The 15,719-nt window shown below is 42.6% G+C and overlaps 1 protein-coding gene across 1 annotated transcript in view; it reads right to left on the bottom strand.

Annotated features, from left to right (window-relative positions):
• ascc3 (activating signal cointegrator 1 complex subunit 3) overlaps nt 1-15,719 on the bottom strand; it is a 363,313-nt gene that overhangs the window by 36,501 nt on the left and 311,093 nt on the right. The window contains exon 37 of the mRNA XM_033021915.1: nt 7,677-7,901. Coding sequence (XP_032877806.1) covers nt 7,677-7,901 — 225 coding nt within the window. The remainder of the gene's footprint in view (nt 1-7,676; nt 7,902-15,719) is intronic.

Below are 15,719 nucleotides of genomic sequence, written 5' to 3' on the forward strand. Positions count from 1 at the left end.
AAAAGAGGGACGCAAAAGTTCACTGTTGAGAATTTTGGGGCTGATATTGTTTATTATGCAAGGTGGTGGAGCTATAAACGGTGAGTAACCTTCAGGGGTCAGTTAACTCAAATGGTCACATTTATTAACAAGCATCGGAGTCCAGTAATAATGAACACCACCATTTAACATTAATGAATAGCTATTCTGACTAAATTAAATTACTGTAGACTAAATCAAGTCTACCCACAGTTCCAACAGCATGCACAAGACTAGAGTCATGGAGTGATACAGTGTGGAAACAGGCCCTTCGGCCCAACATGCCCAAGCTACACTTGTCCCACCTGCCCGCGTTTGGTCCATATCTATCGAAACCTGTCCTATCCATGTACCTGTCTTAACTGTTTCTTACATTTTGGGATAGTCCCTGCCTCAACTACCTCCTCTGGCTGGCAGCTTGTTCCATACACCCACCACACTTTGTGTGAAAAAGTTACCCCTCAGATTTCTATTAAATCTTTTCCCCTTCACCTTAAACCTATGTCCTCTGGTCCTCAATTCACCAACTATGTCCAGGACAAGGGGTCACAGTTTAAGGATAAGGGGGAAATCCTTTAGGACCGAGATGAGAAAAACATTTTCCACACAGAGAGTGGTGAATCTCTGGAATTCTCTGCCACAGAAGGTAGTTGAGGCCAGTTCATTGGCTATAGTTAAGAGGGTGTTAAATGTGGCCCTTGTGGCTAAAGGGATCAGGGGGTACGGAGAGAAGGCAGGTACAGGATACTGAGTTGGATGATCAGCCATGATCATATTGAATGGCGGTGCAGGCTCGAAGGGCCGAATGGCCTACTCCTGCACCTATTTTCTATGTTTCTATGTTTCTATGGGCAAGAGTCTGCATCTACCCGATCTATTCCTCTCATGATTTTATACACCGATCTAATCCAACCATGACGTTATACACATTAAACGCTTTTCTATTGGGCATCTCAGTGTAAATAACATTCTGCTGTAAAACAGTAGTGCTGGGAGGAATCGGATTATTCAGCTCTCAGTCTAGTTTGTGTCGGAGCCCAGGTGGAGAACACAGCAAACATTCTGATAATCCAGCATCGTTGGGACAGGCAATTTTCTGGACCATTGGTTTTTACTCCAATGAGCATCCTAAAACACTCGACTGTTGTTTGAGCTGTTGCATAGTAATGTAATACATTTTCCATTGAACCCAGTGAGTTTAAAGGAGCGTGGGAAACAAGGGATCCACTTATCCTGAAGGAAACGTGGGCTTGTCGAAATTAAAAGTTACGTGTAAAATGGGGCCTCAGTCAGCTTGGGGCAAGCAGGCGAAACAGGTCTCCGATGAACTCTCAAAGGTAGCTAGTAAACGGGGAGAGCTGGAAATGGAGACCCCTGTGTTTTTGTACACTAATATTACAAACAAAATGATGGGATTATTATATTTATGTGTGTATTGCATTTATGGGTCAGATAAGATTTATGCTACATGTAAGAACTTCATCATTCCGTTGTCAATAGGCATGGCAATTAAACAGTCTTGACTCCCGAGTGGCAAACAGGGCACTCATAAGAACATATACAGAACGTAGAACAGTACAGCACAGTAAACGACCCTTCAGCCCACAATGTCCATACCAGATGACACAAAGCTGGGTGGCAGTGTGAGCTGCGAGGAGGATGCTATGAGGCTGCAGGGTGACTTGACCTGGGTGTGCTTGTACATCAGTCACTGAAAGTAAGCATGCAGGTACAGCAGGCAGTGAAGAAAGCTAATGGCATGTTGGCCTTCATTGCAAGGGGATTTGAGTATAGGAGCAAGGAGGTCTTACTGCAGCTGTACAAGGCCCTGGTGAGACTGCACCTGGAGTATTGTGTGCAATTTTGGTCTCCTAATTTGAAGGACATTCTTGCTATTGAGGGAGTGCAGCATAGGGTCATCAGGTTAATTCCCGGGATGGCGGGACTGACATATGATGAAAGAATGGATCGACTGGGCCTGCATTCACTGGAATTTAGAAGGATGAAAGGTGATCTTATAGAAACATATAAGATTCCTAAAGGATTGGACAGGCTAGAGGCAGGACATTTTAATCCCGATGTTGGGGGAGTCTGGAACCAGGGGTCACAGTTTAAGAATAAGGGCTAAACCATTTAGGACTGAGATAAGGAAAAGCTTCTTCATCCAGGGAGTTGTGAATCTGTGGAATTCTCTGCCACAGAAGGCAGTGGAGACCAATTCACTGGATGTTTTCAAGAGAAAGTTAGATTTAGCTCTCAGGGCTAAAGGAATCAAGGGATATGGGGAGAAAGCAGGAACGGGGTACTGATTTTAGATGATCAGCCATGATCATATTGAATGGCGGTGCTGGCTTGAAGGGCCGAATGGCCTACTCCTGCACCTATTTTGCTATGTTTCTATGAACATGAAGCCAAGTTAAACTAATCTCCTCTGCCTGCACGTGATCTATAACCCTCCATTCCTTGCATATCCATGTGCTATCTATAAGTCTCTTAAATGCTTCTAACCAAACTAACTCCAGCACCACCAATGCAACGTGTTCCAGGCACCCATCGCTCCGAGTAAAAAAACTTGCCCCACACATCTCCTTTAAAGTTTGCTCCTCTTATCATAAAGCTGTGCCCTCTAGTCTTTGATGTTTTGACTATTTACTCAACGTATGCTCTCATAATTGTTCATAATTCTATGTTCTCCCCACAACATCCAATTCCAGAGAAGATCCAAGTTTGTCCAATCTTTTAGCTAATACTCCTTAATACAGGCAGCATTCTGGTGAACCTCTTCTGCACATTCTCTAAAGCTTCTACATCCTTCCTGTAGTGGGTTGGTCATTAAGATGAACAAAAATGGGAAATGTGGCCCTGGGGAGGTTAAACGGAGAGTTGGAAATGGAGCGCTAGTGAGTTTGATGAGAGCATGGGTATTGGGATTCTAGTAAATTTAAGCAGGTGCTAATAGGCTCATGGTAGGTTAAAGGAAAGGCCATAAGTGATAGGAGCAGAATTAGGCCATTTGGCTCAAGTCTACGCCGCCATTCAATCATGGCTGATTTATCTCTCCCTCCGAACCCCAACCTCCTGCCTTCTCCCCATAACCGCTGACACCCGTACTAATCAAGAATCTATCTATCTCTGCCTTAAACATATCCAGTGACTTGGCCTTCACAGCTGTCTGTGGCAAAGAATTCCACATATTCACCACCATCTAACTAAAGAAATTCTTCCTCATCTCCTTCCTAAAGGAACGTCCTTTAATTCTGAGGCTATGACCTTTGGTCCACGAGTCTCCCACTAGTGCAAACATCCTCTCCACATCCACTCTATCCAAGCCTTCCACTGCATTTCAATGAGGTTCCCCCCTCATTTTTCTAAACTCCAGCGAGTACACGCACAGTGCCATCAAAAGCTTGGGAAATGAGAGCCAGAAGCTGAGACACTGGGATATTTGAATCATCTGGCAGTAGATTTTCAGAGTTTTTTGGTATTCCTTAACCTTTTCTCGGGATGACCTACTTTCTTGCAGTTTCATCCTCTTGTATTACCTTATTTCAGAACTTAGCTTTACTTTGGAAAGATGCATAACAAATCTATTTTCTGAGGCTGAAAAGTTCACAAAAAGCACAAATTACACATCAAACGGGTGCATCGTATTGTAGAAAATGGATATTCACTCACAGTTTTCGACATGATATATTTTGGATAGTTTATTTAAGAAATTGTATTGTGACAGGCGATGTCTTTTGAAAATAGCTTAGTCTATTGTTATATTGAATGGGATTTACATTTTGTTTCTTTTACCGCACAACATATGCCAATACTTCATGTTGTGCGATGTGGTGAAATCACAGGCATGTAATTTCTATCTTTTGTATTCTACTGACTATTCCTCTTTTAAATTTATACTTTCTGCCTGAGCATTCAATGAAATATATCCTCTCTCTTGTGATCACGAAACACAGTTAAATCTGAACTGGGCATTAATAAACCATTAATGCCATGTGTCTGCATGCAAGTGTTAATATGTTCTCAATTCTACTACATCATCAGACGGCTCCATTTCTTGTCCCAACTTACTGTTGATTGCTCGTTCCCTTCCCCCTCTTCTGACTTTAAATCCATTTATGGCTACCAAATGCTACGATTAGTTTTCCATCGAATTATAAACCACCTTATCTGCATTTTCCTCACACTGTCTTTCCTTTTTGAATTGTATTTTTTTCTCCTCAGATGTCAGAATTTCCCTCCTAAAAACCTCCTTTAGCATGTAACCCTCTCAGACTGAAATAACTGGTCACTAGAAAAGCCCATTGTCTGCTGAGGAGCATGTAATTCTTTCAATAACTCTATTTCCTCTTTCCTTCTTTGCCCCACATATTTTGTCCTCATCGCTGGTTATCCTTCCTCTCCTTCCCATTTGTCCGCATATTTGCTTTTCGGCTTCCCTCAACCATTTCCTTTATTACATTTGCTTCATTATTCCACCCTCAAACTTAGCCTGATGTCTGCGCGACATAATGAGGGAGAGGAAGAGAGGAAACGTTACAAAGGGATAGGGGAGAGCAATTAAAAGGTGTGGGGCAAGGGGGAAAGGGGGTGGGAGAGGGACGGGAGGGGGCAGGGGAGGGAGGGAAAAGGGCAGGAGGGGAAAAGTGGGTGGGAGAGTGAGGGAAGGGGGGAGAGGGAGGGAAGGGGGTGGGAGAGGGAGGGAAAGGGGTGGGAGGGAGAGGGAAAGGGGCAGGAGGGGGAAAGGGGATGGGAGAGGGAGGAAAAAGGGCAGGAGGGGAAGGGGTGGGAGAGGGAGGGAAATGGGCGGGAGAGAGAGGGAAAGGGCAGGAAAGGGAGGGAAGTGGGCGGGAGAGGGAGGGAAGAGGGCGGGAGAGGGAAGGAAATGGATGGGAGAGGAAGGGACGGAAAATGTGGAAAGGGGTGGGAAATATGGGGAAAGGAGTGATATTCCATTCTTAGATCGACGTATTTTCTCAACCTTTTCCATTTTAAATTCTAAAAGTTAACATTTAGAATAAACTCCATTTGTCAGGGAATAACCAACCGTGTTTTTGTCAGTGGAAGCGCTGTATTGCCACCATTGACGAAAGGATGTAACTACATTTCTAAGGGCCTGTTTCAATTATAATTGTACAGGCAGGGTATTTTCACTGCACTTACACATATGAAAAATCAAGATCACTTATGTCCTGGACTGGTTTAACTTTTCTAAATGCATCACATTACATTTGTTTGAATTAAGTTCCACCTGGCTTTGCTTTGAAAATGTTTCCAGTTGGTCAAGATCCTATTTCAACGTAGCCAACCTTCACGGTCCACGATGCCTCCGATTTTGGCGTCATCTGCAAACGTACCTGAAAACCTAGTGGTGTGTTCCACTATTATTGCAATTTATACCTGTCGAGCTCTAAGTGTAATACCATGATTTTGCTCTGTCGATTCGACCAGCAACATTTATATTTGATGAAATGTTACCAATTACTGGTTATTGGTTGCAATACCACCTACATTCTCATCCAAATCATCAATATAGTCGTAATACAGCCCAGCAGTGATCTCCCAGCAGAATACTGGTCACCTCCTCTTATCTGAAAAGTAACTCTCTGGTACACTCTCTGCCTCCAAATGGTGCTATCCACCAAGCCAAATTTGTATTGAATTGATAGACACAAAATGCTGGAGTAACTCAGCGGGACAGGCAGCATCTCTGGATAGAAGGTATGCATGACATTTTGAGTAGAGACCCTTCTTCAGACTCCCTCTCCTGCCCATTTCTCTCCCCCTCCCACCCCCTTTCCCCCTCCTGCCCCTTTCACTCCCTCTCCCACCCACTTTCCCACTTCTGCCCCTTTCCCTCCCTCCCAAACCCTTCCCTCTCTCTCCCATCCCCTTCCCTCCATCTCTCACCCCCTTTTCCCCGGCCCCTTTCAGACTCTGATGAAGGGTCTCGACCCTAAATGTCACCCATTCCTTCTATCCAGAGATGCTGCCTGAGTTCCTCCAGCATTTTGTGTCTATCTTCGGTGTAAACCAGCATCTGCAGTTCCTTCCTATCCAATTACAGCTTATATACAAATCAAGGACCACCTCCAGCAGGCAGGACTAGCCGCAAAATAATTGGAAACCTGTGCCAGTGACATGACTGGTTGGCATCCAACCACTAGGAAGGCGGTCAGTAGTTTAGAAGATAATCGCCAAAGCTGACTCGTTAGTGTCAGAGACAGGAGGAAGACTGCAAGGAAGACAGGAGGAAGACTCCCCACAGCGGCCTTCATGTGCCCCAACTGCCCCCGCGTGTGAGGCTCACGCATCGGACTCATGAGCCACACTCGATCCCACAAGACATGAGACATGCACAACCATGCTATCGTCGTCTACGACGGGTCACCCACTGAATGCCATGTGTTCTCACATTCCAGGCCAAGTTATTTAGCAGGACCTTAACAAAGGCCTTGCTAAAGTTCATGCAGACATTGTCTATCACTCTTCCCTCGTAAATCCTCTTGGTCACTTCTTCAAACTTGTGAGACATTTCCCACGTGAAAAGCCATGCTGACTATCTAATCAGTCCCCGTCTTTCCAAGTGTGAATAAATCCCGTACAGCTGGCAGTGAAGACAGCTAATGGCATGTTAGCCTTCATAGCGAGAGGACTTGAGTTTAGGAGCAAGGAGGTCCGACTGCAGTTGTACAGGGCACTGGTGAGATCACACCTCGAGTATTTCTATTGTGTGCAGTTTCGGTCCCCTAATTTGAAGAAGGACATTCTTGCTATTGAGGGAGTGCAGCGTAGGTTCACCAGGTTAATTCCCGGGATGGCGGGACTGACATACAATGAAAGACTGGGCTTATATTCACTGGAATTTAAAAGGGTGAGAGGGGATCTTATAGAAACATATACAATTCTTAAGGGATTGGACAGGCTAGCTGCAGGAAAACTGTTCCCCATGTTGGGGGAGTCCAGAACCATGGGTCACAGTTTAAGAATAAGGGGTCGGCCATTTAGGACTGAGGTGAGGAAAAACGTTTTCACCCAGAGAGTTGTGAATCTGTAGAGTTCTCTGCCACAGAAGGCAGTGGTCAATGGATGTATTCAAGGGAGAGTTGGATATAGCTCTTCGGGCTAACGGGATCAAGAGATATGGGGAGAAAGCAGGAACGGGGTACTGATTCTGGATGATCAGCCAAGATCATATTGAATGGCGGTGCTGGCTCGAAGGGCCGAATGGCCTACTCCTGCACCTATTTTCCATGTTTAAATCAGTATTAACAAAATATGCCTATTCAACAATACAATCTGTGTACACATTTCCAGGGGGAGGAATCTTAATTTACCCCCCAATAATTGCGCAATTTGGATCTGAGGCAAAGTTTACACTCTTGACAATTTTAACAATTTCTGTTTTACCATTTAACAAAATATACATCTGTTTTGCAGTTAAGATGAATCCATTAAACATACTTGCATTTCATAACAAATATATTCAAGTGTGCAAAACTACCTTCAAATGGAATAACAGTACAGCAATTAAATGAAACAATCCTTAAAATAAATTAAAAGCAGCATCTTAAATAATGTGTTGAAGAAATATGAACTAATTTGAATATTCTTTCCCTCATTAGAAATACCAAACACTGCTCAAGTTTTCTTACCTGACAGATTCGAATGGATTGATCTAGTACGGACTTTGTATCTGTGGCATAATCAGGAGATGGCAAGCTAGCTTGGCAAAAGTGTGCTTGGAACAACAGGTGGGCTTTGGTGTGTGCGCTGTCAAAAGAATGTGGGCTCACTTCAAGAGGCAGCCGCTTTGCAAGCTCACTATTCAGCTGGTCTTCGTTGTGTCGGACTGGAAGATCTGCGTATTCTGTAGCTTCCTTCAGAAGAGAGTGAATAAGACAATTTTACCATTTAACAAAATATACATGTTTTGCAGTTAAGATGAATCCATTAAAAATACAATAAGACAATTTTGAGGTTAAATTTGGAAGAAACTAAACTAGACATAACAGCAGACGAAATGTGCAGGAAGGAACTGCAGATGCTGGTTTAAACCAACGATAGACATAAAAAGCTGGAGTAACTCAGCGGGACAGGCAGCATCTCTGGAGAGAAGGAATGGGTGACGTTTCGGGTCGAGACCCTCTTCAGACTCAGATTTCAGATGCTGCCTGTCCCGCTGAGTTACTCCAGCTTTTTGTATAAATTATACAGCACAATATAAATTATACAGCATACAACACAAACTGACAATAAAGCACAATGGATCAGATAATGCAATGACCTAGGATGTTTGATGAAAATCTGTTATGATTTCAACTTAATTTATTCCACATTTACCAATATGAAAAGTCTTGAATGCAACAATACCAATTATTTTAAAATAATTTTCACTGGGTGTGTATATATTAACCACAGTTTTACAATAATGCAGACGGAACGTATTTCTATTCGTTCATACACTTTGTTTCCACTGACTATTTGTAAACAGATTTAAATGCTCATTTCGTTTGATTAAACAGTATACTCCTAATAACTTAATGGATGATAATAATTTATCATCCACCAAATTCTCCAGCATTTTGTGTCTACGTCACCTTTGTCACCCATTCCTTCTATCTAGAGATGCTGCCTGTCCCGTTGAGTTACTCCAGCATTTTGAGTCTATCTTCGGTTTAAACCAGCATCTTCAGTTCCATCCTACAAATAATAATGTCTCTAACTGATAGATGACCAATGCTTAAGAAAGAACTGCAGATGCTGGAAAAATCAAAAGATGACAATGCTAAGATTTTTTGTGCATTTTTCCCTTTTATACTATTTTTTAGATTGTTACAATACAATAAAATGAGTAATATATTAGACAAATATTGTGTATACATCCAGGAAGGATAGGTAGGCCCCTCTTGGTAATGACTGACCATGGGTGATGCATCCTGGTCGGATGCAAGCCTGGGCGATGTCATATGGAGGACAGGCTGTTGCCCATGCAGCACGTCCCCCCTCTCCACATTGCTGATCGATCCAAAGGAACAGCAGGGCCGTTACAGTTTGGCACCAGCGCCGTCGCAGGAGCTGCCAGAGCAAGGTTGTAGACAACGACAAACTGCCTTAGGGGCTCCGACTCCAGATTTTCTTGAGGTTTACTCCTGGAGCCTTTTCCATGACTGGATATGGCCACAAGGCAGTGGAGGTTTTAAATCAGAGTTTTCCCTCTCCTAGATAGACTGCCTTCGCAGGCTGAAAAGCCCCATCTGCCCGAGACTCGTGGCGGCGGGAGTGTCTACCTTCCCGTGCAGGTCTATAGCACCTGCCCACTGCCCAAAAATTACACAATAATTATTAGATTGTTGCATAATGCTCTCATAATTATAGTGTCTGGAATTGATGACATTTGACATTATGACATATATTTGTAACAAACTTCTATACCATTGATTGAAACTTTAAATTTCACCTGTGGCCAGTTCTAATAAATTCTTCAATTAAGTAATCATGCTCTCATGACTTTTTTGTGTTATTCTTCTCAGTCGCAAAATTTTGGGTGCAAGACTTACTTCAGACAACAGACTATAATTGCCTGAGCAGAAACGTACAGTGCCCTCAAAGTATTTGGGACACAATAATGACATGTAAATTAAAGTAGCCATGATTAGTATTTTGTTCTATATCCTTTGCATGCAATGACTGCTTGAAGTCTACAATTCATGGACATCACCAGTTGCTGGGTGCATTCTCTGGTGATGCTCTGCCTAGCCTATATTGCAGCCATCTTTAGCTTATGCTTGTTTTTAGGGCTAGTGCCCTTCAGTTTTCTCTTCAGCATATAAAAGGTTTGCACAATTGGGTTCAGATCGGGTGATTGACTTGGCCGCTCAGGAATTGACCATTTTCTAGCTTTGAGAAACTCCTTTGTTGGTTTAGCAGTAGGTTTGGGATCATTGTCTTGCTGTAGAATGAACCGCCGGCCAATTAGTTATGAGGGATTTGTTTGAACTCCAGCAGATATAACCATATAACAATTACAGCACGGAAACAGGCCATCTCGGCCCTACAAGTCCGAGCCGAACAATTTTTTTCCCTTAGTCCCACCTGCCTGCACTCATACCATAACCCTCCATTCCCTTCTCATCCATATGCCTATCCAATTTATTCTTAAATGTTACCAACGAACCTGCCGCCACCACTTCCACTGGAAGCTCATTCCACATCGCTACCACTCTCTGAGTAAAGAAGTTCCCCCTCATGTTACCCCTAAACTTCTGTCCCTTAATTCTGAAGTCATGTCCTCTTGTTTGAATCTTCCCTATTCTCAAAGGGAAAAGCTTGATCACATCAACTCTGTCTATCCCTCTCATCATTTTAAAGACCTCTATCAAGTCCCCCCTTAACCTTCTGCGCTCCAGAGAATAAAGACCTAACTTATTCAACCTATCTCTGTAACTTAGTTGTTGAAACCCAGGCAACATTCTAGTAAATCTCCTCTGTACTCTCTCTATTTTGTTGACATCCTTCCTATAATTGGGCGACCAAAATTGTACACCATACTCCAGATTTGGTCTCACCAATGCCTTGTACAATTTTAACATTACATCCCAGCTTCTATACTCAATGCTCTGATTTATAAAGGCTAGCAATACAAAAGCTTTCTTTACCACCCTATCTATACGAGATTCCACCTTCAAGGAACTATGCACGGTTATTCCCAGATCCCTCTGTTCAACTGTATTCTTCAATTCCCTACCATTTATCATGTACGTCCTATTTTGATTTGTCCTGCCAAGGTGTAACACCTCACATTTATCAGCATTAAACTCCATCTGCCATCTTTCAGCCCATTTTTCCAAATGGCCTAAATCACTCTGTAGACTTTGGAAATCCTCTTCATTATCCACAACACCCCCTATCTTGGTATCATCTGCATACTTACTAATCCAATTTACCACCCCTTCATCCAGATCATTGATGTACATGACAAACAACAAAGGACCCAACACAGATCCCTGAGGCACCCCACTAGTCACCTGCCTCCAACCCGACAAACAGCCATCCACCATTACCCTCTGGCTTCTCCCATTCAGCCACTGCTGAATCCATCTTGCTATTCCTTCATTTATACCCAACAGTTTAACCTTCTTAACCAACCTTCCATGAGGAACCTTGTCAAAGGCCTTGCTAAAGTCCATATAGACAACATCCACTGCTTTACCCTCGTCAATTTCCCTAGTAACCTCTTCAAAAAATTCAAGAAGATTAGTCAAACATAACCTTCCAGGCACAAATCCATGTTGACTGTTCCTAATCAGACCCTGTTTATCCAGATGCTTATATATATTATCTCTAAGTATCTCTAAGTATCTTTTCCATTAATTTGCCCACCACTGAAGTCAAACTAACAGGTCTATAATTGCTAGGTTTACTCTTAGAACCCTTTTTAAACAATGGAAGATAGGATGTGTCTATGCACTTCAGAATTCATTATGCTACTACCATTAGCCATTGTATCATCAATGAAGATAAGTGAGCCAGTACCTTCAGCAGCCATACATGCCCAGGCCATAACACCCCCACCAACGTGTTTCACAGATGAGGGGGTAAGCTTTGGATCTTGGGCAGTTCCTTCTCTCCTCCATACTTTGCTCTTGCCATCACTCTGATATAAGTTAATCTTCGTCTCATCTGTCCACAAGATCTTTTTTCAGAACTGTGGTTGCTCTTTTAAGTACTTCTTGGCAAACTGTAACCTGGCCATCCTATTTTTGCGGCTAACCAGTGGTTTGCATCTTGCAATATAGCCTCTGTATTTCTGTTCATGAAGTCCTCTGCGGACAGTGGTCATTGACAAATCCACACCTGACTCCTGAAGAGTATTTCTGATCTATCAGACAGGTGTTTGTTTTTTATATATAGAATTCTTTATTATAGAGAGAATTCTTCTGTCATCAGCTGTGGAGGTCTTCCTTGGCCTGCCAGTCTCTTTGCGATTTGTAAGCTCACCAGTGCTCTCTTTCTTCTTAATGATGTTCCAAACAGTTGATTTTGGTAAGCCTAAGGTTTGGCTGATGTCTCTGACAATTTTATTCTTGTTTCTCAGTTTCAAAGGTTCAAAGGTTCAAAGGTTGATTTATTGTCACATACACCTAGATGTAGTGAAATTCCTTTTGCCAATGCAGCACATAAAAAAGAATACAAACATAACAATAATAAATAGCTTTAACATAAAAACATCCCCCCAAAATGGTTCCCATTATGGGGGAAGGCACAAAGTCCAGTCCCATCCCCAATGTCCACCCATAGTCGGGCCTATTGAGGCCTCCACAGTTGCCTCTACGGAGGCCCGATGTTCCAGGCCGTCCTCGCCGGGTGATGATGTTCCGGCGTCGGGAGAGTCCTCTCAGCGGCTTGGGAACCCTGGAACGGCCGCCTCCATACTCGAGACCGTGGCTTCCGGAGCCGACAAGGCCGCGCCGAATGGAGCTCAACTGGCGATCTTGTCGCGAGATCCCAGGCTCCCGATGTAAAGTTCAGCGCCGGTGCCGCCGATGCCGATGCCGAAGCTCCGGGCGGTCCCCTCGCTCCTCGGACCCGCAGCTCCGCAGCCGCCGCCGCCGATGCTCCGGGCGGTCCCCTCAGGAAATACCGCTCCAGGCCCGCTGGTAGGCCGCGAGGACGGGTCGAAAGTGCAGCCCGGAGAAAAGCTGCATCTCCGACCAGGTAGGGACCCTGAAAATTAGTTTCCCCCTTCCCCCCCCCCCCCCCCTCCCCACACATAAAAAAGCTAGAACTCCTTAAAAACAAAACACTAAACTAACTAAAAATAAGAAAAAAGAAATGAAAAACAGACAGCTGCAGGCTAGGCAGCCATACCCCCTACAGGTCGGCGCCAAAAAAAAAATGGCTTCTTTGACTTTCATTGGCACAACTTTGGTCCTCATGTTGATAAACAGCAATTAAAGTTTCCAAAGGTGATGGAAAGACTGGAGGAAAGACTAGGTGCTGAGAGCTCTCTTATACCTGCATGAAGGAGGCAATTAAATGCACCTGAGCAATTACAAACGCCTGTGAAGCCAATAAATGATGGGACTTTGTCCCAAACATTATGGAGGGCACTGATATACTACTGAAGATGTGCCTTGTGTATTGGATGGAATTCTAAACTAAGAATCGGCTTGTTATCCTTAGTGCACAGGTCAATAATTATCTGAAAATCAGCATCTCTAGGGGAAAAAAATGTGATTACAGTTGTTGTGTTTATTCTAACAGATTTCCTACATTACACCACAACCAGAGAACAGACCTGCGCTACTATCTGCCTCATTGGAGACCCTCGGGCTATCTCTGATCGGACTTTACTGGATTTAAAGTTATTCACGTTATTCCCTTTATCATGTATCTGTCCACTGTGGATGGCTTGATTGTAATCATGTATTGTCTGTCCTCTGACTGGATAGCACGCAACAAAAGCTTTTCACTGCACCTCGATACACGTGGCAATAAACTAAACTCTAACTCAAACAAGAGTGACTGTGTGTCGGAAGTACAGCCTTTTACGTGCTTCAGGCGATTCCGAAAAGGTCCAATAGAAATGTAAGTCCTCTGTTCCCCTTCCATGCCAGCTTTCTAAAATGTTACACACATTTCCTAAATTGGTCCTGCAGAGGGAGAACAAACTCCTAATAATCTAATGAAAATTCATCAGGTACAGGCACCGAAAGAGAGTTGCTGCCTTACAGCGCCAGAGGTCCGGGTTCAATCCTGGCTACGGGTGCTTTAGAATCCCTGGATCTGGAGGTGTGCGTTTTCACACTTCTGTACCTTTTGGGCCTGATGGAAATCTATCAGAAAATGGAGGATAATGGCTCTTACAGGATTGGCATACCACGTAGAAAGAAAAAAACAACTGAGCAAATGAAGAGCAAATTTGCAGATTTCTGCAAGTCCTCTTGATAGAACTTGACTGAACGCCAGGACATTGACCGTGACGTTTAGATTTCATCAAGGCATATGAGATTCATTGAGTAACCAATGTGTACAATTCAATCCTTGACAGTGAAAAAGACTGAGGTATTTATAAGAACAAAGGAAAAAAATAAAGATTTCAATTTCTACAAATATCTAAATTTTCCACTCGTTTGGGAATCAAGATCAATTTTCCTTCTTCCATAAACATAAGCTCGCACTGATCCAGAATTTTCATAGTAGTCTATTGTCAAATCTAAATACATCACGCAAAAATAAGGAGAAATATTGGTGAATGCTAATATTAAAGTTATAAGGTAGAGTTCCGTCCGTTAGGATCAAGTGAGTAATGTAATTGTGTAATGGAGCAAAGAACAGATGGTTGCAGGTTGGATGATTGGTTGTGCTGAGGTATTTAATCTCGCTATGCCAACTGTTGAACATATCTCAACTTTAGAGATCGCGGGTTAAAGAGTAAAAGGTTAAAAACAAATCTGATGTCTTACCACTAATTTCTAACAGGTGATTCCTCCTGAACTATGTTTGGATATACATAAATCTATGTTGAGTACAACTTTCATGTTGACGATGTAGAAACACCCCAAATTTTATAAACGGGCTGGGTAAGAAGGAACAAATAAAATCGACAGGAAAAAAAGGTACATTTTTATTTTAGTGAAAATAGAGCTGAAATTACTGAAACGTCACATAATATCGAACGTGTGAGGTGGGTAGTTGGAAAACAGCCTGACATTGGAAGACCAAAGAGGATTTAAATAGGTGATCATCTAGATAGGTGATGGGTTGGAAATGGGAGTTAGAAAAAAACATAGATGGCAAGGTCATAAAATAACTTGAAGATAAGAATTTTAAATTTATTGCAGTGGGATCATTCACATATCACGAGTTGATTGGATGATGGATTAGGAGGGCAAGTTAAGGAAAGGTGAAATTTATGAGGCATGGAGGATGTAGATTGGCAAAGATCATGCTGGATAAGGCAAAATAAAGTGTGAATAATGAATGTTCTGGTGGTCAGCCTGGATTTGGAGAGGGACACAATGTTCGATCATGACAGATTGGATTATGTCATCATGTAATTTCTCACATGCAGAATGTGCAGTTTGCTGAATTCCTGAGGTACTTAAGAAAATGTTTGTACTTTCAAGAAAAGGGAACTGAAAAGGGATTAAAAACGGAACAAAATGAATGGACATGCAGATGATTTTATGAAATCAGAAACTTCTGACTAGAATAACAGGAAACTGACTAAAACCCATTTTCATTAAGAACACAACTGCAAAGAGATTTTGATCTCTGTTGTCTTTTGCAGCTTTTGAAATGTTTCGGCATTCCAATCGAGGAATGCAGTGTCATATTTACTCTGAACTCTTTGGACGTATATTTGCACTGTTTCCTTTCTTTGGGACGTTTTCCTTTTTAAGACTTCAGACCCTCTGCTTTCTATTTACTGACGTGCTATTGACTCATTTTCAAATCTCATCAGTCTTGAAGGAATGCCATATCTTGGTTATGTTGTCGTTAAGGGCATATTCTTTTTGCCTTTTTTTTGTTGCAAATTATAGACTTCATTTACTTCCTAGTCATTTAAGAATACTTCTCCACTTGAGTTCTAGATCACATTTGTAACTGGGACGCAAGTGAGGTTCATTTTCTTATCTGCATCATGCCACTAATTAAAGTAAATTGACAACAGGGACTAAAGCTTTTTGTGT

The sequence above is a fragment of the Amblyraja radiata genome, chromosome 5, assembly GCF_010909765.2.
Source record: "Amblyraja radiata isolate CabotCenter1 chromosome 5, sAmbRad1.1.pri, whole genome shotgun sequence".
NCBI lineage: Eukaryota > Metazoa > Chordata > Chondrichthyes > Rajiformes > Rajidae > Amblyraja > Amblyraja radiata.